This window comes from Uloborus diversus, chromosome 4 (genome assembly GCF_026930045.1).
Source record: "Uloborus diversus isolate 005 chromosome 4, Udiv.v.3.1, whole genome shotgun sequence".
NCBI lineage: Eukaryota > Metazoa > Arthropoda > Arachnida > Araneae > Uloboridae > Uloborus > Uloborus diversus.
Genome location: NC_072734.1, coordinates 142,650,144 through 142,676,570, shown reverse-complemented (window position 1 = coordinate 142,676,570; position 26,427 = coordinate 142,650,144). Strand labels below are relative to the sequence as shown.

Sequence of the window (26,427 nt, the reverse complement as noted above, 5' to 3'; positions counted from 1 at the left end):
GCAATTCTTTTGGCAGCAAATGCTGAGCGATAAAGTGGCCAAACTGCTAATTCTACACAGCTCTTATGCTATGTAAAAGCATGACGGTTTAATAGGCATAGCTGATTGTTTGCAAGCATATTTGTGTGCTTTAATGTTTCTCCACAAGAAATATATTTATTTTTTTTTTGTCGATGTTGTTATGCTATCGACTATGCGCGCATAATTTAATGTTTAGCAACATACAAGTGTTTTAATATGGAAGATATTGAGATTAAACAAGAACCTGAAGATTATGTTGAATATGGAACACCTGATGTAGCATCTATTGCTGATCTCTCATCTTCACTTGCAGATGAATCTACTTCCAATTCGGCTACGAACATTAAAGAAGAAGTCTTAGAAACTTTGTCCCCTCCAAATTTTGATAATATAAAAGAATTTTGCTTTGAATCGGACCATTTAGCTTTGAAAAGTAACAGTGATTATAAAAATCTGCTTGAAGTAAATTCCGTTTTTACTTTTCTAGTTTACCTTATTAAAGCAGGAAATGTTAATCTGAATAAATAGGCCTTGCGTCATTATCTGATCATTCATGTATTTTTAAAGCTTTTTCTGTTCTTGAAAAATGCTCATTGTAGCATATTAACTAGAGATGCATTAATTCAGATGTGCCCTCACACCTCTACTCTCAATCACAAATTCCCCCTCAGCGCAGATCTAGGGAGCGCAAGCCAGGAGGCAAATGCACCCCATTTCTGTATTTTCTTTTCGTTGAAGCTTGAGAGAAAAAAAAAGTTTTAAAGGTGGCAGTATCAAGATTTGTCCCGACTTGGGGAAATTGTAGATCCGTCAGTTTCCTTCAAGATCTTTTAAACTCTCTTGCTTTCAAATTGGGTTAAACCTAACCCTTTTTAGAGTCTCACCCCCCCCCCCCCCCAGACATACACACACAAATTGCCCACCTGATTTTGAAAACTTAAGTGCTTTTGCATACAAGTGGGACTAGTTTTTGTTGTTTTCTGATAAAATTTTATTTGAGTATGCACCCTTTGGCCCCTTCTGAAAAAAATTTAAAATTACGGGTCTGCATACTGTACGGCAATTTCACCATAACGTGTGTGACATTTGTACACTATTTTTTCTTTTCACTGGTTTATTGACAACATACATTTCGAGTTTGTGTACTTGGTTACACAGGACCCGTTTATGAACTCACGTCCAATATGACAGATAGCACAGTACAGGGACATAGTGTAAGACAGAATTAACAGCACAGAGAAGGGAATTACAACCAGGGCAATGGGCGGGAATCGGACCCACCACCTCGGGATTACTACAATGACGCGGCAACCAACTGCGCTACCAAGGCCCCCCCCCCTTTTTTTTTCACTGAGTCAGCATGAAAAAATTAAGCATTGGTTTTTAATTCCTTATTTTACACTCCTTTATAAAACATCATCATGCAAAATAAAATTATTTTCAGTTTTTATAATTAATTATGAGTTTCATAAAACTTGTAACGTGTGTGAAAACTGAAATTTATCAAGTTGTACAATTATTATTATTTATTTATTTTGTAAATTGTGCTGCAAAGTGCTATTTTGTTTTGAAATAATTATGCCGTAGTCTAAGGATTTGTGTTTTATTTTTATCTATCTTTAGATTTATATGATTCTGTGGGGGGGGGGGGGCAGTTATAACGTGTGTGACATCTATAAAGTGTGACAGGCTTGAAAATTTCATGCTACACTTATTTCAAGCTCCCCTTGACAGCTTATTAGTGCTCCTAAAAGAAAAGTGCAAAACAGGTTTAAAGCCTTCGTAACCATAAATATTTTTGTTCTTCGAAGAACAATTCTCCTAACAGTTGAAATTTTTTTTATTCTTCCTCAACCTCCAACAGTCTACAACACTTCTCTCTCATCTCATGCACTCTTAAGTTTGCTCGTTGTTGTTTACAGGGTTGGATCCAGAGATTTGTGTCCCAGGCCACAAATTCTGAGGGTGACAATCTGACGTGACCCCCATTGAGAGACCAAAAGATGGTCTAAGATGACTAAAAATCACCTTTTCTATCCTCACTAAAGAGAGCCTAAAAACGTGTTACTATGTCACTAAAATGGGTCATTCCATAGTGACTAACCTAATATTCGCAGCTGATTTTCTAACTCTTTTTACTTACAATCAGGAGTAAAAAAAATTTTTTTTTTTTGGTTTTATATGCATATTTAACATGTACAAGGTGACTATTTTTCATTTCTACCAAAAATTTGAAGCAGAATAATCGCTGGTAGGTATTTTTTCACCAAAAGTGACATTGTGACTAAGGTAACATTTTTGGAACCCTGAGAAACGATGCTTATGTTAAGCGATAAATTTTTCTGAAAGTTACGCAAGCATTTAAAATTGTCTGATATATTTGTAAGAGGTAAACAGTCTATTTTTAAAAATATACAACATATTTATTACAGCTTTTTTTTTTTTGCCCTTAGTGGTACTTTTACAAAAGACTGTGTGTGACTAGCGTAACCATTGAATGCATGCATATAAAAAACTTTTTGTAATTAATCTCTTGCACTTTCATTACTTTTACACTCTTTAGAAACTTTTTTATGCTACATTATGTAGTTCTTTCCTTACTTTTTTTCTGCATGAGGGTAAGAAATTAAATGGAAGAATTTAGTTTAAATAACTCCATCTGAATGTGCCATAACAAAACAAAAAAACTGTTTTTACTAACTGAATAATATCATTTTGGGGCTAGTTAAATCCTAAACATCTACGTTTTAAAAAGTTAACCTTATACAAGTTGATAGCTTCACCAAATTCTAGTATTTTGCCAATGTACTAGCAGGGGTCTGTCCAGGATTTTTTACAGGGTCCGTTTTTTGTGAAAAATCAAATAATTTTGTGAAAAATGAATTAATTTTGTGAAAAATCAAAAAATTTCGCAAAAAAAAAAAATCGTTTTAACAAGAAAAAAATATTTTTTTTTTTTTGTTAAAACGAATTTTTAGAATTTAGAGATGGCACAAACTGCATCAATTAAACTTAAAGTTGAGTGTTTTCCTCTTCTACGTCGAGAAAATCATTCTGGATTTTTTTTCTGATATTTGGCGGGGTGGGGGGGGGGGGGGGCGCATCGCTCTTTCAAGTATCAATATTTATCTACCATTCTACATTATGTTAAATTATACTAGATATATTTCTGTACAGTACTTAAAATAAAAATTGTAATTGTAATAAAATAAAATTCAGAAGAGGGTTCAGCATTCAACTTTTTGACCCAAGACACTCTTAAAAAGCAGAGAATTCCGTTTAAAACTTTTTATTTTAACAAAAATAAAAAGATAATTCAATTGTTTACCTCTTAACAAAGCGTAATAATCATCAAAAATTTGAAAAATCGGATTCCCATAGCGGATGCAAAGAGATCGCAATTCTCAAAGTGAAGGCATCAAAAGTATAAAATGGGCTTGTAAAAGAAATATTTTTGATAAAATTATTTTCAAATTGCATTTTAGAGTCCTATGATAAACATATCATTAATATCTGTGGACACAGTTGACCCAAAAAGTAAAATAAAATAAACCATCTATTCAGCATTTTAATTTTTGACTCATAACAGAAAATGGAATTTTGCTTTAGAAACTTGAAATGAGAGTTCTAACAGAAATTAAGAGACTTTTCATTTATTTGAATCCTAATAAAGCGAAGTTAGCTTGAAAAAAGAACAAAATATGATTCTCATATCGGATGTTAAAAGATTGCATTTTTCAAAATGTAGACATCTAAAGAAAAAAAAACGGTAATTAAAAGAGTTTATTTAAAGTTAATCATCCTTGTTAGCATCGAAAAATCAAAACCCATATAATTTTCTCCCAAAATAACAATTAAACATCGCACCGCATCGTAAAAACGCAAATATTGACAAGCTGGCAAAATGATGAGAATATTTTCTAATCAAGTCATTATAAAGGTTCAACGCCAGACGCTAAGTGGTGATAATTTTGAAGTTGGTAACCCTATCTAAAGCGATCATATTTTTTCCTCACCCTTACTGTCCCTTTGCAGTTCTAAGTTCATTTCGCAGATATATATTATTATTGTTTATTAAATCATGAGCGGAGAAAAGTGCTTACCAATGCCTTTTCAGAAAAATTTACAACAACACCGCTGCTAATTAGCTGTAATAAAACAAACAACCATTATATTTATTTGGCAGTAGCAATTATTTATCGCTTGCAGGAGCATCCCAAGAGTGCTGTTTTTTTTTTTCAAAATTAGCCGATTTTGTATAAGCTGATCCCTCTAATTTGACTTTAAAAAAAAGGTTCCAAAAATTATCGGTTTATATACAGAAATATGCGATATTTTGCATTCAGATTTGCTCTTTCAATAAACAATTTGTGACAGATCCGATCTTGTTTATCAGAATTTTGTGAAGGGTCCGTTTTGTTTGATCGGGATTTTGTGAAAGGTCCGTTTTGTTTGATCGGAATTTTGTGAAAGGTCCGTTTTGGTTGATCGGATTTTTGTGAAGGGTCCGTTAACGGACCCAAATATCTTCTGGCCAGACCCCTGACTAGTTATACTCATAAGAAACTCCGCAGTACATTTCTGTGGCATGTTATTCTTCGAGGTTTACTGATTTATCGAACGAATAGTGTTGTGTATCCTGATTTAAAATGTAACATTGAAAAAAAATGTTTAAACATTTTTGCAAAATGCAATTAATGGAATTGACAATTTCATCAGATATCACAGCAAATGTATAAATTTCTAAATTATCTTTCATACATTTTCTGTAATACGCTGCAGCAGCGTTTATTGTAACTCTTATCATGTAACATCTCCTCACGTGACTGTTGTTAAGATTGTCTGTCTATTTTCTTAATTATTTAGCTTGGATTCTTGTGTTGAATGCATATTCAGCATACTCATTTCGCTTTACTCATCCTACTTTTCAAAAAATGGTAATTCTTCTTTAAATTAGAAGCATTTCTTTTTAAAGAAAACCTTTAAAAAAGACTTTTTTTAAGTGGACAGAAGGTCTACGTTGTAACATTACTGGTATTTTTCACCCTAAATATTTTTAATCAATATATAATGACTACTTATTTAAAATTGTTCATGAAAATATGCATTAAATTAAATAAGTTTTAAACATTAGCAATCATTTTTAAAATGTTACGTTAGTAACATCTAAAATGTTACGTTAGTCACACTATATCTACTTTATCTAAAATTTAAGTAGATATGAAGATGAAAGAAAGTAAAAAGTGATGTTTTGTGCAATCATCTGGTTTAGTTTTTAAACAGAAAATAGTACACTTTTGGACTAACATAACGCAAATATTTTAGTGAAATAACCAAACTAATTAAAATACTTATCTTATAATATATGTAAAAAGAACATTCAATTTTATTGGGCCAACATCTAATCTTTTAGAATAAACATAGTTCTTTTAAAAAATAGCGAGATCTTTTACATTACACAAGAAAGCTTAGACACATGTTTTTTGCATATGCTAAGCCTTTTCTATAACCTTGCACATTTAGAACCAGAGGAAAACCCCGGATGAAGTTTTTGCAAACTGTTACTGGATTTATGTACTTGAAAGTATGCTGAATGAAAGTTGCTTTAGATCACAATTAGGGCTTGTTGAAAAAAAAATTTTGAAGCTGAGGTTGACATTTCTATGGAAAGACCCGAATTTGCTTTCAGTGTTTACCACTCCTTTCCCTATCATCCCCAAACATAGCTTTAGAATTGCATTTTCTGAGTCTCAATTCTAAAACATTCCACGGAGAGCGCCCTGAACTATCTTCACTTCTCTATTTCCTAACATCAAGAAATATACCTTGAAAGTATTGGACTGAAAATTTTCTGAAGGAGAATACCCATCCACTTCCCTCTCTGCATATAGCCTAAAATTCCGTTTTTAAAACTTTAATATCAGAACTGCCCTGAGTATAACAGGGGCAGTTCATGTTAACACATCCTGTATTTTTATATTTATCTATAAAAGCAGTATTTTTCAAGAAACAAATGATCAGTATGCTATTATATATACATACTAGTTTGTTTATGCTTTACAATTACTTTTCCAGGCTATTGTTATTCTCGAAGCACAGCGAGCTCAAGCCATTAAAGATATGGACTGTCTTTTAGAATGTCAAGAAACGGCACTGTCTGATCCAATTGCTTTTGCGGAAAAGCTTCAGAGGAAAGAAAACTTGAACATCCCAGTTCCTCAAAAACTTCACCAGTTGCCTGTCATTGACTGGAGTAAATATGCTCTAAGTGGAAATGCATCTGCATTTGGAAGAAGACAATTAACTCGTCTGTCCACAAAGACTAGCCAAGATTTTTCTAAGTTTAGTATGTTTCTTTTTTTTACTTTTTTACTTTCTTTTTACTTAATGCTTTATTTTATTTATTTATTTATTTATTTATTTTTGTAGATATATTACTTTTTTTATAAATTTGAAATTTCTCATAACTAATTAAAATTTATAACATTCTTAGATTACATAAATGTAATGAGTATGTTCGAGCAACCAGTTAACCCCTGCCCAGGCTTTCCGGTGACTAACTAGATCTCCCGAGAGGGGTGGATACAGTGGCTCCCAAACTTTTCCAGTTTGCAGCACCCTTTTACGAAATACTATTCCCTCATGACAACCTAGTCCATTTCTATTATGTTCATACATTGATGCCATGCGGAACCCCTCATCTATCTGTGTGGCACCCCAGGATGCCGCGGCACCCACCTTAACCACGTACACATAGGGCTTTTGTACCTCGCAAATACCCGCTCCTGCTTCGAAAAAAACTAGTTGGAAAATTCACCGCTCACATGTAAAAAGAGGTTGTACCCAGGATCGACGAGGGGCCATGTCAGCCAAGTTGGAATTTAAAGGGCCTGGCTCAGGATTGGAGTAGTATAAATTTGACGTTTTATGCTGGGCACGAAGAGGCTTGGCAAACAAACAGACAACTACCTTGGCGACAACCCCCATGGCAGCCCTGGTTGTTTCCGAGCAAGCGGTTTTACCCGCCATCCATAGTATATATATATATATGAAGTTAATGGTTAAAGTATAAATCCTTTTTTTAATGCTTCTTTTGACCATCTGGGTCATTTTAATTGTGTTTCAGAAGATTCACATGTAATACATTTTCTTCTAAATAGTATTATTTTGTATTGCAATCTATTTATTATATTATTGTAAATACTCCTTGAGCAAAACAAAATTTTAATTAATGTTGTTTCATTTTGTGAGTGTAAGTAGGTAATAGTTTATATATAAAAAAAAAATATCCAGTAATTTTTCTGTGTTTAATTCGTAGCAGCTTATTATCCCCAAAGCCTTTTTTTACAAGTAGAAAACAAACATATAATCTGTCAGCAATTTTTAGGGTGAATGATGTTACCCCAGCAATTGAGTGTTGGACATTTTCTTATCAGAGAAGTGTTACATCATCAATAGGCTTTAGAAACATTTAGTTTACGCCCTTTGATTCGCTCACGGCGTCTTTCACCTGAACCACATAGCGGCTGGTTGCCGCTGTATGGCACTTGTAATTTTCTTTGCCATGTTTGAATATCGTGATAGCCTTTACTTAATTTTATAATTGGGATAAAACTGATTCTAGCTGAAATACATCAGCCAAGTCATGAAGCGATGGCGAGTAACATGTTATTTGCGCCACTTTGTGGTTGGAGAATTACTTGAGTGCTAAGTGTGCCACTCTTACTTGACTCGCTGTGGTATACATCTTGAATGAAGAGCAGGGTAACAGGAATTGATTGAGTGCACGCGGCAGTGAAGTCATGAAATTCATTACCATCTTTTATACATTTTATAGAAGATAAATGTCATTTCTTTCAAAACTTGATTTTAAACTTTTCTGGTGCAGAATTTTTTAATTAAACTATCTGCTGCAGTGTGTAGTACGCAAACCAAAAATTCGAAACCTTTTCAACACATAATCAACAGGTTATATAGTACATGAAGAACAGTAGTGTTTTCTCTATTTTTCTATGTTCTGTATTACTGTTGCAATCAATTTCATAGTCATTTTTAGTTGTAAATACTGATTACATTTGCAGATAATAAAGGAAAAACTGCACGCAATAATGAGACCAAGTCATCAAAACTTAATCAATATTGGACAGCTGAAGAACAGAAACGTTTGGAAGAACTGTTGGTACAATTTCCACCAGAAGAAGTTGAAACCCGTCGTTGGGAAAAAATTGCAAATTGTCTTGAAAATCGCACTCCCATTCAAGTATGTCAATTGTATCATATTGTTACAAATTCTGTAAATAGTAATTATTGTAGGAACGTAACCTGTAAATAGTTTCCCGTAATGAATATACAACCCCTTTTTCATTCGGCTAAAGTATACGACCCCTATTTTCTTTCTTTTCATTGATAACGGTCTACTACTTTACAGAAGCGTGTGGAATATTTGAGAAATTTCTTTTCGGTGTATTTAAGCCGTTAGCGATGGATAAACAGTTAGTTTCGATTGAGAATTTGCGCTGAGTGTGGATTAGCTCTGTTTATAGCGAGGCATTTCGCTGTGTTGTTTTCGTATTTGGAAGTAAATACGTGTGTAAACGTTGAGTTTACGGTGTTGTGTGCTAATTGCTTAATTGCTGATGAATAATTTCGCAGTTGTTGAAGATCTTTCCTGTACATAGTGTAAATAAATTTCCTGTGTTTTTATCAAGAACTGTGTTTTCATTTCAAGAAAGCGGAAGTCGCACCGAATCCGGTACAATTTGGCGCCCAACAAGGGGCTTCTTCTGGACTTTCTTGGAGTAAGTGTGACTTTGGACATTTTTTCATAAAGACTTTTTTTGAATTAGGACTTTATTTTTTATGGTGATTACTCGCGCAATGGATGAACAATTAAAACAACTTCTTGACACAATCACCTCTGTGAAGAGTGATATGGCTACTAATCAAGAACAATTAAAAAGTGACTTGACTGCAAGTTTTACAGCTAATCAAGAACAATTAAAAAGTGACTTGACTGCAAGTTTTACAGCTAATCAAGAACAATTAAAAAATGATATGGCAGCTAATCAAGAACAATTAAAAAATGATATGGCAGCTAATCAAGAACAATTAAAGAATGATATGGCGGCTAATCAAAACCAATTGAAAAGTGATTTAACGGTGCTGAAAAATGACCTAGTTTCTAACCAAGAGGAAATTAAAAACGATCTTACTTCGGTAAAGACTGTGATGGAAAATAAATTTAATGAGATAGAGCATCGAGTTGATGCTATTGAAGGAAAGTTTGAGGCAGTTGAAGGCCGATTCATCGCAGTGGAAAACAACATCGAAGAGAAATTTGAAGAAAAATTAAGTTCCGTTAAAAGGCCGATGCAATGCTGTAGAAAATAAACTGGAAGAAGAAGATAGAAAATTTCATCAACTTAAAGAAGACATCTTTAAAGACCTGGAAAGGAGATTGGCGACCGTGGAAAGCAGCTCTGTACAGTTTGGCGCTCCCACATCGGTTGCTCGACCGTCCATTAAACTTGCCACCTTTGATGGGAAAACTTCGTGGCAGGTTTACAAAACTCAGTTCATGATAGTGGCGGAAGCGAACGGATGGGACTCTGCTACCAAGGCCTGCCATCTTGCAGCATCCCTGAGAGGTGATGCAGCGGACATTCTTCAGACCCTTCCGGACGGCCAGCGCCTGGATTTCGCCGCCCTCACATCTGCGTTGGAGCTTCGCTTCGGTGAGAAGTGCCAGAAAGATTTCAGCCGACTCCAGTTGAAGTCCCGTTTCCAGAAAACCGGGGAAACCCTGCAAGAGCTCGCGGCGGACATCGAGAGACTGTCTCATCTTGCTTTTTGCGACTGTCCTGTGGATGTTCGGGACAACCTGGCACTCAACTACTACATCGACGGGGTTCGAGATCCGGAAATCCAGAAAGCTCTACGGATGGCGGATGTCAAAGACCTGAGTTCTGCTGTTGTGTATGCGATGAAGTTGGAGGCCGCCCAGCAAGCAACCCGCAAAGATCGCCATTCAGTCCGTGGCGTGAAAACTGATGAGTCTGATCCGGTTTCGTCACGCTTTGCTGAACTGGAAAAGCAAATAAAAGAAATTGCAGGAATCCTCAAAAGGACTTCGGCTCCCAAGTACCAAAATGGACAATCACTTAAGTGCTGGAAATGTGGCGGCGAGGGTCACTTACGAAGAAACTGTGAAGCTCGCCAAGAAACCAGAGGGAAGAGCACCTCTCCCTCCCAGGTCCAGGAAAACTAAGCCATGGCAATCTCGCGGGGCGGAGGTCGCCAAATTGGAATGAGCCCCATCTTAAAGTTTTCCAGATTTCATCGACGAGTGGCGGCAGTAATGGACTGTTTGTTTACGCATACGTGAACGGGTTTCCCTGCGAACTGATTATTGACACTGGAGCCAATGTTACAATCATTAGAACAGATGTGGCTCGTCAATTTGGACTCAACATTCTATGGACGCCGCCCTGTGTTACCCTCCAAACCGTGACAGGTGACAAGATCGAGATTGAAGGTAAAGTAAACTTAGAAATTGTGTTTGGAAATGCCACTTACCATCATACGGCATTCGTTGCTGCTATCACAGACCCCTTCATTCTCGGATTGGACTTTTTAAAGAAGTATGACTTCAACCTCGACTTCAAGACTAACGAGCTGCACTCGACGAGAGAAGACATAGCCGTCTTTCCCGCAGAAAGTGATGTAAAATCCGCTCATCAAATAATTGCCCAAACAGATTTATCAATTCCCTCAAGGTCAGAATCATTAATACCCGGCTCCATTGAAGAAAGCAATAGTTTTCGATTTGGACTCATTGAATCCCCCAACTTAAGCAATAACCCAAAAGGAGTGCTGGTAGCATCTACGCTTGTGGACCTTTCTAAAGATGTAATTCCTGTGAGAGTCGCCAACGTGAGTGAAAGGTCAAGGAATATCCGGAAAGGTGAAGTGTTAGCAACTTGTACTCCAGTAAACTGCATCATTAGAAGAATCAATTCCCCCGAGACTGTGTCTTCTGAGTCCTTGACATCGAAGTTAATTGGGAGTGCACCATTAACGAAAGATCAAAGAACTGCTGCGGAACAATTGGTGGACGACTTCAAGCATCTGTTTTCATCTACATCGGAGGATGTGGGCCGGACGAGTTTAACGCAGCATAGGATCTACACTGGAGAACACCCCCCTATTAAACAGCATCCAAGACGACTACCGTTCACCAAGAAGGAAGAGGTTGAGACCCTCCTGAAAGAGATGAAGGAGAATGATGTAATCGAACCCTCATCCAGTCCTTGGGCCTCTCCCATCGTCTTGGTCCGAAAGAAAGATGGCTCCACCAGATTTTGTGTCGATTACCGACGACTGAATGAAATCACCAAGAAAGACAGTTACCCTCTTCCACGGATAGACGACACCTTAGACACTCTTTCCGGACACAAGTGGTTTTCAACCCTGGACTTGAGGAGCGGCTACTGGCAGGTTGAGATACACCCTGATGACCGAGAGAAGACAGCGTTTACAACTGGACAAGGCTTATGGCAGTTTAAAGTGATGCCCTTCGGCCTCTGCAATGCACCAGCTACGTTCGAGCGTCTTATGGAGACAGTGTTAAGAGGACTTTCCTACGAATCCTGTCTTGTCTACTTAGACGATATCATCATCGTGGGACGCAGTTTCGAAGAACATCTGGCAAACCTTAGGAAGGTGCTGCAAAAGCTTAAGGAAGCCAATTTGAAGTTAAGCCCGTCCAAATGTAATTTGTTCCGCCGGGAAGTGAACTACCTTGGTCACATCATCTCTTCTGAAGGTGTACAAACCGATCCAGAAAAGGTATCTGCGGTCAAAAGTTGGAGTCGTCCCGAAAACATCCATCAGCTGCGAAGTTTCCTGGGGCTCTGCACGTACTACAGGAAGTTTGTAAAGGGTTTTTCCAACATCGCACGACCTTTGCATAAGCTGACGGAGAGTAAGCAAAAGTTTGAATGGTCCAAAGAATGCGAAGATGCATTTCTACGACTGAAGGAGGCTTTAACATCAACGCCTATCCTCGCCTATCCTCAGCCTGAAAAATCCTTTATCCTGGACACTGATGCGAGCAACGAGGGCATCGGAGCTGTTTTATCCCAAGAAATTGACGGAAATGAACATGTCATCGCTTACTGGAGCAAATGCTTATCAAAGTCGGAGCGAAATTACTGCGTCACCAGAAAGGAGTTACTGGCCATAGTGAAAGCTGTAGAACACTTCCATCATTACCTCTACGGCCGAAAATTTCTGCTTCGGACAGATCATGCCTCATTAACTTGGCTTTTGAACTTCAAAAATCCGGAAGGTCAGATAGCCAGATGGATACAGCGGCTCCAGGAATATGACATGGAGATCAAGCATCGAAAAGGGTTATTTCACGGTAATGCTGACACTTTATCAAGGAGACCCTGTCCTGAGAACTGCCACTATTGTTCCCGAATCGAGAAACAGTATGGAACGACTAGCCCTACTGCCTATCAGGTGACAGTGACTTCAACATCATCAGAACCTGATCCATGGAGTGACGACCAAGTTCGAAAAGATCAACTTGAAGACCCCGACATAAAACCAATTTTGGAATTCATGGAGAGTGACAGTCGGCGACCTAGCTGGCAGGACGTTTCCATCCTCAGTCCTGCAACAAAAAGATACTGGGCTTTATGGAACTCGCTCCATTTACGGAACGGCGTGCTACACCGAAAATGGGAATCTGACGACGGCAAAACGTCTAGGTGGCAGTTACTACTTCCCCGATCAAGGATTTCAGATGTTTTGAAAGAAATACATAGTAGTGCGACTGGAGGACATTTTGGTGTCTTGAAAACCCTCAATAAAGTTCGGGAGCGCTTCTTCTGGAGCAAGGCGAAGGATGACGTGGAGAAGTGGTGCCATTCTTGTGACGCCTGTGCTGCTCGTAAAGGACCGAAGAAGAGAAGCAGAGGGAAGCTACATCTGTACAACGTTGGAGCTCCTTTCGAACAAATTGGGATCGACATCCTGGGTCCTCTACCAAGAACTGCTGATGGGAACAAATACATTCTTGTTTCCATCGACTACTTCACCAAATGGCCGGAAGCATATCCCATTCCAGATCAAGAGGCTACTACCGTAGCAGAGACTCTAGTCCAACATTGTATCTCGAGATACGGAACACCTTTGCAGATTCATTCCAATCAAGGGAGGAATTTCATCTCTGCTGTGTTTAAGGGCCTATGTCAAATTTTCGGAATTGAGAAAACTAGGACAACACCACTACACCCACAATCGGACGGCATGGTGGAGAGATTTAACCGCACAATCCTGAATAATCTCTCACTTATGGTATCCAAAAATCAACAGGATTGGGACAAGAAGCTACCTTTGTTCCTGCTGGCCTACCTCAGTGCTGTCCACGAGACTACCGGATATGCCCCATCTCAGATGCTCTTCGGACGAGAGCTTCGGCTACCTTGTGATCTCGTCTTCGGTCGTCCTCCGGATGCGCCTGCATCGCCTGAGGAGTACATCCAGGATCTCCAGGCCCGGTTGGAAGACGTTCATAACTTCGCACGAGAGCGAATCAACATCGCGGCGGAGAAGATGAAGACCCGATACGACACAAGGTCTACTGGACATGAATTCAACGAAGGCGACAAGGTTTGGTTATGGAATCCCATCCGACGGAAAGATCTTTCACCCAAATTGCAGTCGCATTGGGATGGACCCTACAAAGTCGTTAACCGACTAAATGACGTCGTAGTGAGGATCCAAAAATCACCTAATGCAAAACCTAGGGTTGTACATTATGATCGGTTAGCCCCATACTATGGCCATAGTTCATGAGTATTACGTAAACAACCATGGTTGATAACATAAAAGTTGTAGATAATTTTTGCTTTTAATGTTTAGTAATATTTCTTGTTATTATTGTGTTTTCTGTATCTGTTAGTTATTAATCAATGTGTATATTTGTAAACTTGTGATAGAATTTGGCACCCTTTCTGGGGATTGTACTGCCCGGGACGTGCAGTCCTTAGGAAGGGGGCAATGTTACAAATTCTGTAAATAGTAATTATTGTAGGAACGTAACCTGTAAATAGTTTCCCGTAATGAATATACAACCCCTTTTTCATTCGGCTAAAGTATACGACCCCTATTTTCTTTCTTTTCATTGATAACGGTCTACTACTTTACAGAAGCGTGTGGAATATTTGAGAAATTTCTTTTCGGTGTATTTAAGCCGTTAGCGATGGATAAACAGTTAGTTTCGATTGAGAATTTGCGCTGAGTGTGGATTAGCTCTGTTTATAGCGAGGCATTTCGCTGTGTTGTTTTCGTATTTGGAAGTAAATACGTGTGTAAACGTTGAGTTTACGGTGTTGTGTGCTAATTGCTTAATTGCTGATGAATAATTTCGCAGTTGTTGAAGATCTTTCCTGTACATAGTGTAAATAAATTTCCTGTGTTTTTATCAAGAACTGTGTTTTCATTTCAAGAAAGCGGAAGTCGCACCGAATCCGGTACAATATGATTCTTAAAAAATAATGGCACAAATCTAATATGTATGCTTCTCGCATACTTTTCTGTTCGCTCCAAAAAGTATTGCCAAGAATGGGATGTTCAACATCTTTACTTAAACAATTGCACATGTTGTACTTCCTTCTTAGCAATGTTTTGTATACTTTTTTCTACATCTAATATATATATAGGAGAATTGGATTCATGAAAATCTTCAAATTTCCACGGTTTTCAGCTGTGCTGAGTCCGCTTTGACCATTTTGAAATGTCTGTATGCATGTGACTGGTTTTTAATGGCCGCTCTTGAGGGAAAACTACTGTATGAAATTGAACAAAATTTGGTATACATATCTACCCCATGTAAATTGGTGCCCATTAGTTTTTGGCGGCAATTCGTCCATAGAAGTGAAGCAATCGGAATGTTTTCTCCATTATGTGTGCCTGTTATATCACTGGAAGTGTTGGGCATAATCATACAAAATTTGGTCCATATGTTGATCCTAAAGGGTACAGGTGTTGACTTAGTTTTGGTGCAAATAGTTTAAAAGGGTGTTAAGCAATTGAACGTTGTTTCTCGATAATTCAGAATTAAAGAAAAATTAACACAACAGATAGACCTTAGAGGGTTCAAGATTGATTTTGGGCGCCACAGTAACAATAGTGTGTATTAAAAGCACAGCAAAAAGAAACATCACAAATTCTGCTAAAATACCAAAACTATATACTATATTTTACCTACTATATACTGCACAAGTGTGAAATACCAAAGTTTATTTCATCGCAATTGTGTGCATCAAATGATACACATTTCTGTCACGTAATTTCTTTTAAAATACTATAAAAAGTAATAAAGCCTAACAGTATTGTTGCCTGCATAAATTTTGTTTTAAATATTTTATTTTAGTAATTTATACTTTCAAAAAATTTTTGGCAGTCCAGTTTTTGATTTTACTTGGCCTGGGCCTGGATCACAGTCTGCCAGTTGCCGAACTCTTTGCTATATATTAATTAGTTATAGCCATTGAATGATCCTAAACTTTGCAAGTTGAAACGAAAATAGTCAAAATTAATGAGTTGCAAAAATGTGTAAGATAAAAAGCTGTTTTGCACCAAATTCAAGGGATTCATGTAAAATTTAACTAATAATTTGCTTAGCTTGCTTTATATATTGTTAACTTTTCTTCATTATCCCTTTCTTTCTTTCTTTTTTTTCTTTTTTGAGCGAGAAACATGTAAAGGAGTGAAAACTAGAGCTATGTTGCTTACTGGCTGAGTTTTTTTTTTTTTTTTTTTTTTTTGAGGGAGTGAGAGATGAAGACAGTATGTCGAAATTCGAGTTTCTTGGCTTTTGTACTACTTAAGCTTGAACGTTTTTATTTTTCATTATCGGTAAAATCCGAAGAAAGATGCTTTATAGAAAATCAAATGATTATTTCATGCCCAACTGTACTGAAAACATTGAAGTTGGGAGTATATAAAGCAATGTTAGAAATCAGAAAGTAATCCTACTAGGCCTTCGGACTAATCGTACTGTTGCACAAACATCATCACTGGGCCACTTTAAATTTAACTCTAAATAATAGTTGTACGTAAACTTTTTTACATAAAGCTATTTAAAGAAAAAAACTAATTGTAAAAGAAGTCAACTGATGGTTTGGCTATTAAATAGCCAAACTTGGGCTATGCTGATACTTGTGAATTTTTTCTAGTTAAGAGTGATTAAAAAGTAGCCAGCGGTTGGTGGTCCTGCGGACCATAGATTACTTTTTTATGGTGATCTGAGGCAGGTTTCACTGGTCTGGGACCAGCAGTTATTTTGAATGCTGTAAAGCATTACTGTCTAGTGATCATATGGGACATTGTTTCAAAGATGGGAAATCCTGCATTACAACTACAGATGCTCATTGGCTGATTTGTACATTCAGAGTCTGCCTTCAGAGGGCCCTTTGCCTATCATTATTGAAGAGTTTTTGGGAAACATGTTATATTTTTAATAATTGTTAATAAGTACTCATCTCCATTTATTAAGATATTGGGGGATTTGAAGACTTTAATATTTTATATAGCCATTTTCATGTGATAAAGGTGTTTTAAAATTTTCAAGATTTTGCTATTAATAAATGTTTATATTCTTTCAGGTTGCCAGTAGAGTTCAGAAATACTTTATAAAATTAATGAAAGCTGGAATTCCTATACCCGGAAGAATGCCTAGCATAGCATATCTTCGAAAGGTAAAGTCATAAATATAGTTATATGAATGCACTCTAATCATTTAACATGTTCAGTGTTTGGACTATCGGTATTTTGATAAGGCAAATATTTAAAGGGTTGGTACGTTTTACAGCCCTATAGCAAAATGCTTTGCAGTGTTCTAAAAAAAAGGTTTTGCAGTGTTTGAACAGTGGATGAGCATAATGCTTGTTTGTGATAAACATGTAATAATAAAATACATGCAATCCATATTATTTTTTCTTCATAACAGAAATATACATAGAATTTTTACTATTAAACAAGAAGCCTTTCTATATCATTACTACCAGCTGTTTTTGTTCAAAATGTAAAAAATTGTAAAAATCAGTCAAAATCATTCAAAGGTTAATTTTGAGTAGAATGTGTTTCCCTTTAGAAAATAGAGTTTCAGTAAAGACCTCATTAAATGTAGAAAAATATTTAAACCCCACTCCAACCTAAAGACAAAAAGAACTTTATAAAAATACGTATTACAAAATTATTTTTAAAAGTAACACTTCAAAGATTACTCCTTTCCTGGGATCCAAACTCATTTGTACCAAATTTCACAGCTTAAGGTCCTCTTAATTCTAGTAAAACGGCCGTTTTGTATGTTTGAAAAGTCTTTTTCAAATTTTTGGTCTTGTAATGTTTTGCTCTTTAGCTCCAGGCTTGAATTGAGCCTAGGACATTTGTTACATTGGAAACCCTTATGTCTGCTACACTAATTAATTGATAAAATTGGAACTAGCTCTATCTGATGCAGAAAAAACAGCTCTTTTGAGTGACATAGGATGGTAAGGTGTGTATTAAATTTTTTATCCCTTCAATAGGCAATTGTAACATTTTGCTTAAAAAATGAAATTTGAAAAAAAAAAAAGGTGAAAACTTCTAGATCTCGAATAATTTTGTAAAAAATTTCAATATTTTGGACACTGTGGGGTCTCTCTGGACTTATAATTTTTCCTAAAAAACCAGTTTATTGTTTCGAAGCAACTCAAGGAATGTTTCCAACAATTTCTCACACCCTTCATAATTTCTCTTGGGGGTTAGAATAGGAGGGATTCGGTGAAGCTTATCTACTGTCATTTTCCATTCTTAGAGCCTGAGGGTGTCAGAGCCTGGGGTGTCAGTTCTGAGCAGCCCAAAAAATCTCAATCTTTTCACCCCCTTACATCATTTTGTTGGACTTTTTGACACTATCTCGACCTCCGTAAAAAGGGAAGATGAACGGAAAACCCCTTTAGAGACACAAGGAATGGTGCAATCCTTTGTCCAACTTCTTTTGTTTCGGGGCGCTTGAAACTCGTTTGAAACCATTCTGCAACTTGGTAATCCAAATCTTTAAGTTTAGTTGTGGTAAATCACTACATTTTGCTACTTCACTAGAGCGTTCTTTTTTATTCTTCATTCTCTATAATTTTTGGCTCATTTAAAAAATTATATATATATATATATTTTATTGTATTAAGACTTCTTTTCAACTTTCATTACATGTTTCCACTTATTTTTAGCTATCGTGACTAATTTTTAGAATATTATTTTATTATGAGTATGACCTTCGTAATCTCAAAAACTCGATTTCTCAAATTTTTGTTTACCATCCCTTCGATTATGTGATATCAAGAGTATACTGTAGTATGGATTGCAGCCTGACATTTAATAAAGAACATGAATTTTTCACCATGCATCTCTTCAATCCTTTGAACAGCAAGATAAAGCGCCAAAATTTCTGCATCAAAGTTGTCTGAATTCGAACTCAATGGTTGTTTAATTTGAAAAAAATTGGGAGAAGATGCCGGAGCCCGCTCTTCCAAAGCTTCCCTCAGCCAATCCATGGATGTAAATGTGTACCCGCTTATGATCTGAGTACCTTACGTAAATTGTGGCAAAGAGGATAATTTGAGTTCTGCTAGAGAAGACATTCCCTTCTGAGCAAAGAGGACAAGGTGGTAAACAGGGACTGCATATTTTATCATACCCTGTATATATCTTTACTAATAATAAAGCTGGAGGTCTCTCTGTCTGGATCTCTATCTGTCAGGATATCTGTGACGCACATGGTGCCTAGACCGTTTGCCCGATTTTCATGAAATTTGGCACAAAATTTGTTTGTAGCATGGGGGTGTGCACCTCAAAGCGATGTTTCGAAAATTCGATTTTGTTCTTTTTCTATTCCAATTTTAAGAACATTTTACCAAACAAATTATTATAACTAGGACGTGTAAATTACCAAATTATCATAACCATGGCTGCCACACTTTTTACCCCTCTTTTTGCAGCTGCATTTTAAAGTCCCTTCATCATTGATGCAGGATGGAGGCTTAAAGTTTGCCAAAGCGTTGGGGAAGGGAGTGTCACTCCGCTTCTGAGTTTACTCAGATCAGTGGGTGTAAAGTCAAGGGAAGCCTGTGAAAGAATGTTTATTTTCTTTCTGAAGCTAAAGCGAAAATGAAAATGGAAACGTGCTTTCTCCGCTGAAAAACGAGTTTCATGTTTCGCACAATGATTTTCTCTAATGAAACATTGATTTGAACTAAAAGGCGAAAATTATATAAATGAATGTGAATCTCTCACTCTATGCCTCAAAAAAGGTCTTATTCTTCTTAGAACAAAAAAACTGGCCCATCTGCTAAAGTTCAAAAGTTAACTGTTTTTTTTTTTTTTTTTTCAAAAAATAACTAAATAAATTATTCAATCTGTTGATTTCAACCATTCTTATATTATTCTGGAAAATTTTGTTAAAGTTTTTATCACAATGCATCTTATAGCTAAGAATATCATACCTCAATTTTTTTTAATTACTTTTTTTTTTGTATGAAATATGAACTACTTATGTAACATGAACTATACAATCTGAAGCTTTTTTTCTGCAGTAACAAATAGTAAGTTTTTTTTATTATATTTTATTAATAGGTTCTTTTTCTACTTTTACCTCCTAAAAATCTTGCAACAATGATATGTTATTTTTTTATTTAGGTTTTAATTTTTACTCAATCTTACAATTTGGTTTTACTATATAGTTACAACATTAAAAATTAGCATTATATATGTCTAAAACATCAAACTAAGCACTAACATTTTGGTGTCGCAAAATGAAGCCACATGCTTTTTAGTCCTGGCCAATTTTTAGAGTGGCACCCATGCATAACGTGGAACCCTAACATGGGCGAGCAAATTGGCAAGAAATTCTCCATCCATTATTTGTAAATATACAGGCATACCTTTTAAATGTTTTCTATTACGGGCAAAGCCGTGTGGGTACCACTAGTATGTAATATAGTAGGTCTGAAAGAGAGGCTCCTGCTACTCAGAGTGTTCATAAGGTCAGTAATTTTCTGGAACTCTGATAAAAAAGTACGTTGTGTTTTAAGTCTTAGAGCAGCAGGGTGATAATTAGTCCATAAACCTTCTTTATGCAATAGTATTTCCCCGCGAGCCAAAGAAGCATCGAGTCTATTGTCATGTAAACAGGCAACACCGGTCTGTAATTCCAGTGCAAGTTGTTGAGAAAGATCCCCCAGTAATAAGTCAGAAGGGCTGTTCACTTATCGGCCGTCCATCCCCGTTTTTCGACGTGACGGACTGCCGACAAAAGCAGCGTAGCTTTCACATAAGGTCGCCGTACATTAATCATGTGACTGAATTCACCCGCTTGAGAGAAGAGAGCGCTGCTTAGCGGAAACCAATGAAATGCCATCTACGTTTGACGGCTGTCAGATATCAAGGTTCTTCCCTTCGAAACCGGTCCCGTCCAAGATGGCTTGCTGTCATGGCAACCAGCAAAGAAAACCTGTTTTGGGAGGAAAGAAACGTGATGGACGGAACGGACGGCCGATATGTGAACAGGCACTGAGGGCACTATTTTGAGCAACATCAATTCTCGACAAACTACTATCGGAGGCAGTAATTAAAACCTCAGACCCATTGTCAAAGATCGGTCGAATGTATGAATTGAAGGCCATAATCAAAGCGTCTTGTGAAGTGCCGCATTTTACACCAGCAAGTGTCTTTAGTAAAGCAAGTCATCCAGTAGTGTTTTCAAACACGTTTGAGGCCTGTTAAATCTACTTTAGTTTTGTATCCAGAGCAATACCTAAATAATTTGCACAATTGTTTCTTTGAAGACACGTCTCTATATTTTAGATTATTTTGGTGGTGTTTGGTACTCTAAGTAAAAAGCTCACAATTAATCTTGTCTATATTCACAGAAAATCCATTATCTTTAGTCCAGTGTGATAAAATGTCTAGTGCAGCATTTACAGTATTTTCAATAGTCTGAAAGTCAGATCTAGTATTCCAAATGATCAGATCGTCAGCATACAGGAGAACCTGTACATCCAGACAAGCATTTGAGATGATAAAAATAAGGTCAAGTTGGTTAAAGACCTTATCTTTTAATATATAGATCTTTTATTTTAATATATAGCAATAAAACCGTAAGAATGTTTTGTACTTTTTTTGAAAGAACTGCACAATTAATATAGCAATTTTTTTCAAAATCTAATTTATCTGAAACTGTGAAAAATCATTTTTTCTAGCCTCGTCGTAATATTATTCGCCAACAACCAAGCACATTTTTGGTATCACATACTCCACCTGTTTATATGCCAGATGTAGATGAGGACTATAATTATAACTATTCTCAGCCTCAAAGTGCAGATGAAAATTCCATGGAATCGAAAGTCGAACAGCTCTCCGTAAGTAATTTACAATTGATTATGGTCCTAACCCTTCCAGCGGCAGTGCCATGCCCACTCAGTATTACACTCCATACACTAGCTCAAGCATACATGGACTTCCTGCTAGGAGGGTTGTTTTCTTAAACATAAAATTTTTTACTGTAGCATAAAATTGTTTTTAATTGAATTGGTTTCTATTCAAAGGATGATGATGAGATTGGCTTCGAACATCGTAATACTGCAGAATTTCAGGAATTAATGATGTTGAAGAAAGTTTTAAAGGAAAAGTTGAAATCATGTGGCTTAGCTCAACATGTGGGTTACAAGGTAAAAAACTTTTCTGAACATTTCATTTCTTAATATGATATTTATGTTATTTATTGTACTATTGATTGAATAATTCTTTTGTTTATAGTGTTGTCGCTGCAAAAGTGAACCAATAATTGGAATAAGATGGCATTGTACAGAATGCAAGCCTCCACAAACTATTGACTTTTGTGATGATTGTGTTGAATGGTATGTAGTATTTTACTATTTAATTTTTTTATGTAACTTAATTCTTCAAATTTTAATGTTTGTGTTATTTTATTCTTGTGTAAATTTCATTATATCAGATACATCAAAACTTTCTATCAGAGTAGGTCCACAAGTAGTGGAATTTTGCTTTGAATGTTGTCATTTTGTTGTAAAATTTTTTTGTCTCATTTTCCTTAACTGTCCCTTTCAAGCTTTTTTTTTTTAGATGTAAGTACTGAACTCGTTAGAGATGTATCTGTGATCTTTAAATTAAATTCCACTGATCTTTAAAACTATAAGTATCATATTTCCTTCGATTTGAATCTCACGCTCAGAAATATACAGGGTGTCCGAAAAGTGTCCTTGAGACATTTTAAAAAGTCATAAAACAGCAACAAATTGTCATATGAATAGGCGGTTTGTGCCATAATACTTCACAGGTTTTAGAATATTTTATGACATTATAAAGGGGGGGGGGGGGAGTGAAATTATACATATATAAATAATTTACATTGACAGTTCTATCATCACAGTAAGAAAAACAATTGTAATGTGAGGTGTTTAATCATTTTATTAAACAGAGAGAAGTACTTATCATGAGTTCCTGCGTGGATAATATGCAGGAAATACGGTGCATACAGAGTTAACAAATTTCTGAGCCATTATTTTGTGTATCTATTTCTAAAATTATCCACTACATTAAGTTCATGAAATGAAGCTTATCGATGAATATTGAGAATTTAATATTGTTTCTGCCTAAGCATAGCACATATCGTCGCCTCAGAGCAACAGTAAGGTGTTTAATCCATGAAATAACACTAAGATATCTTACGGTTGCTCTGAGGCGAGGATATCTACTAATTCCATGCTTACCAGAATTAGGGGAAAAATCTTTACATTAAAATTAATCTTTGTCCAGTAACCCTAAAAAGTTGTGAGTAGGTCTGAAAAAGAAAGTTTGCCGTAGTCCATTAAAAATAAAGATTTTTTTCTTTTTGCATATCTCTATGCTAAGGAGCTAAACACATCAATTTTCCTTTTAATTATTTTGAATAAAATACTTTTTTGCTAAGATGTCCTTTTTTTCTGTGAAAAAATCCTACATTTTGACTACCAAAATCCACCGATCCCTGGTACTGAATTTTTTAAAAAAGCTGTAGGTAGTATTCAGCATCAAATACTGTTATGAGGCACAAAATCAGTGATTAATGAGGGCGAGAGAAACATAAAATAATACAGTATGGTACATACAGAAGTTTTAATAAAATTCAGTGCTATAATAGTACTGTACAGTCGATACAGTAATTATATTTATAACTTGAAAAGAGAACATGATAAGATTGTTATCAGTTTTCTCCTGACAGTGCATGCACATCAGGCAATTTGTGTGAAAAAGAAGAAGAAAAATAACAAGTTGACCTTCTGTTTTCTCAGATCTAATTTGTATCCACTAACAAAGCAATGTTTAGGTTGTGGGAGCTTCCGCTTTCATTGATGCTAAAGGGATGAAAGTCTATTAACAAAACCAATATTTAGTAGCCAATAAGGAGAGAATTACAGTGTTGCAAGGGAGCGAGGAATTTGTGTTAGCTCTAAAATTCGTTACTCTTTAAAAAACTCACGTTATTGTCATTTTGCCCAAGTTGAATCGTATTGTAGCGTGAGTCCACTGTATTCCTTTTTGAAACTATTTCTTTATTGGTATAATTAGTTTGCATTAATTGTTGAACGACTTTTTAGCTTTTGTGTTGTTCAAGTACAAAATCAAATGATGTTAAGCAATTATTCCTATTGGTTTATATTCATGTTTCATACTAAAAATATATACATCAGAGCTTTTAGTGATTAATTATAATTGTTGATTTTATTATGAGTTCTGAAATCTTAGTTATAAGTTAATACATAGAGGCAATGCCAAATGAATTTCACTCTCCCACTTGAAAATATTTGTTTTCATCTGCAATGCATTCAAAAATATGCACAATACACTAAGGAGCCAAAACATTATGACCAACCTAATGTTTTCAAAGATTTCGTCTGAATGACGTGGGGACCAAATGATGAAGTGGGGTTGGTATGTAACTAGGACTGGAGAAGGTCAGGCTTCATTCAAGCCCTTTCTTTTGCCAATTATGGGAAAGGATAACAATCTCAGCGAATTTGATAGAGGGCAGATTGTGATGGCTCGGAGACTAGAAACGAGTATCTCAGAAACTGCAAGACTGGTAGATTGTTCACGATCTGTTGTTGCTAGTACTTATGCAAAATAGAAAAAGGACGGTGAAACCACTAGTAGGAGTAAAGGTGTTGGACGGTCACGCCTCATCAAAGATAAGGGACATCAGAGACTTGACCGCTTGGTGAAGCAAAATCGGAAGCAGACAGTTAATCAACTGACAGCTCAATACAATGCAGTTGCGAGCGAAAGTGTTTCCAAACACACAGTTCAGCGGACACTGTTGGATATGGGACTGTGCAGCAGACATCCCACTCGTGTGCCTCTATTGACCAATCGTCTTCGCCAACTATGCCTACATTTGGTCCGAGAACACCGAGACTGGTATTTGTATGACTGGAAGAGAGTTGTCTGGTCCGATGAATCGCGATTTCTCGTTCATCAAATGGATGATCGTGTCAGGGTTCACTGTCTTATGGGCAAACAGTTGCTCCCGTCTTGTACCATTGATCCTAAACAGGCTAGTGGTGGCGGTATTTTGGTTTGGAGGACTTTTTCCTGGCATGCTCTGGGACCCTTAGTTGTGGTAGAACATACCATGAAGGCTGTGGACTATCTGAAATTGTGGCAAAGATGAGGTACACCCGTACGTCTTCCCTACTGGAAATAGCATCTTTCAGCAGGACAATACCCCATGTCCCAAGGCTATAATTGTGCTGGAGTGGTTCCAGCGGCATGTTTAGGTATTTTAATTAATGCCCTGGCCACCAAATTCACCGGGTTTAAATGTTATAGAGCGCATTTGGGATTTCACTGAAAGGAAGTTCAGAGCTGAAACACGATCATGTCTTAATATTTCAACTATGCATGATCGCTGCATTAACATTTGATACAATTTTTCTCCAGGAGTCTACCAAGATCTTGTGGCATCTGTGCCGAGGCGAGTCACAACTGTTTTGAAAGCCAAAGGTGGCAAATGCATTCTTGACTGGGTGGTCATAATGTTTCGGCTCATCAGTCTATATTTTTAAAAAGAATAGTCTTTTAAAAGATCAATATTTTTTGGTCAATGTATCTATACCACCGATGTTTTATTATTGACTAGCTGTGCCACCCGGCTTTGCACGGTCTACCTCGAAAAAAAAAGTTATGTCAAGTGACGTGTGTTCAAAAAATCAGACTTAAAGCTAAAAAATATAAAATTTCCCAACAAATCGTGGAAAAATAATCAAAAAGGAAAATTCTTAATTCCCCTGATTACAGAAAAAGCCTCAAAATAAAGCAAGAACTTTGTTCACAGTCGAGAAAAAAATGGCAACAGATCTTTCTTCTCAATGATTTTATTCATGCTAATTAAAACCTTTACTTAAAAATGCTTCTAACTTTTCTCCTGGTGATTTTAAAATCTGGAGGAAGTAAATCTACTTCAGGGGTATGTTTTGCGGGCTTTTGAATGAGAATGAAATCAAAACAATAGGATAACAATTTCGGGTAGAAAGGGCTATTTAATGCCTTTTTTCAGGTCCTAAAATTAAAATTTGAACTGTTCGGTACTTTTTTGGCGTTTGAAAAATCCCTTATGTTCCGTCTCAGGTGTCCAAGTATCTCCTGCCAAATAGGTTTGAGATCTGACGTAAATTGGATTTGTGTAGGGAACATAAATATGTTTTATTTTTATAAATGTTGCACCTAGTCTGAATGTAGACAGTAAACTTGGTTTTTAACATTCTCTTTAACCTTTCAGTTTTGATTACAGTAACCACCCGATTACCCGCGGCATTTCACTATTTCAAAAATAAAACATACAGATAAATACACACTTTTAACTTGAAGAGTTTATATAGTTTTAATGTGTGCGAATATTTTTGAATTTTGCAAGGTATTTCAGTCACTAGCATCGCTTTTAGCTCATTTTGCATTTTGACAGTACTATGTGCATGAACATAAAATGTTCCTTTTCAATTTTGTTATTCAATTCTTTTATGCTCTTGGTAGAGATTTTGAAACTAAATCACTTATTTTGAGTTATTTTTTACTAAAATTGCTTTTATTTACTTTGTTATTATGATCTTAAATATATTAAAATGTTCTGTATTTTTACCATAACAGTATGCATGAAGTTGGACAACATACGGCAGATCATCGTTTGGAAGCCATTCATAATGCTAGCACTGGCTTTCTTGATCGAGATTATATGCATTTCCTTGGAAGTGACTACAACTATCTGGACCCAAATTACATGCCAGCGACTTAAAAAGAAAC

The 26,427-nt window shown here is 36.3% G+C and overlaps 1 protein-coding gene across 1 annotated transcript; it reads left to right on the top strand.

The window, feature by feature from the left end:
* The first annotated feature begins 162 nt into the window (after positions 1-162).
* Positions 163-26,419, top strand: LOC129219712 (ZZ-type zinc finger-containing protein 3-like). The gene is made up of 8 exons (XM_054853998.1): positions 163-483; positions 6,097-6,367; positions 8,103-8,281; positions 16,701-16,793; positions 21,333-21,491; positions 21,678-21,800; positions 21,889-21,989; positions 26,275-26,419. The coding sequence occupies exons 1-8, from the start codon at positions 238-240 to the stop codon at positions 26,417-26,419; spliced, it is 1,317 nt and encodes a 438-aa protein (XP_054709973.1). The 5' UTR covers positions 163-237.
* Positions 26,420-26,427: the final 8 nt, after the last annotated feature.

Coding starts and splice junctions, on each gene's coding strand:
- LOC129219712 (XM_054853998.1), top strand. CDS start 238: ATGGAAGATATTGAGATTAAACAAGAACCTGAAGATTATGTTGAATAT. Junction 21,801..21,888: donor CTCAACATGTGGGTTACAAG/GTAAAAAACTTT, acceptor TTTTGTTTATAG/TGTTGTCGCTGCAAAAGTGA. Junction 21,990..26,274: donor TGTGATGATTGTGTTGAATG/GTATGTAGTATT, acceptor TTACCATAACAG/TATGCATGAAGTTGGACAAC.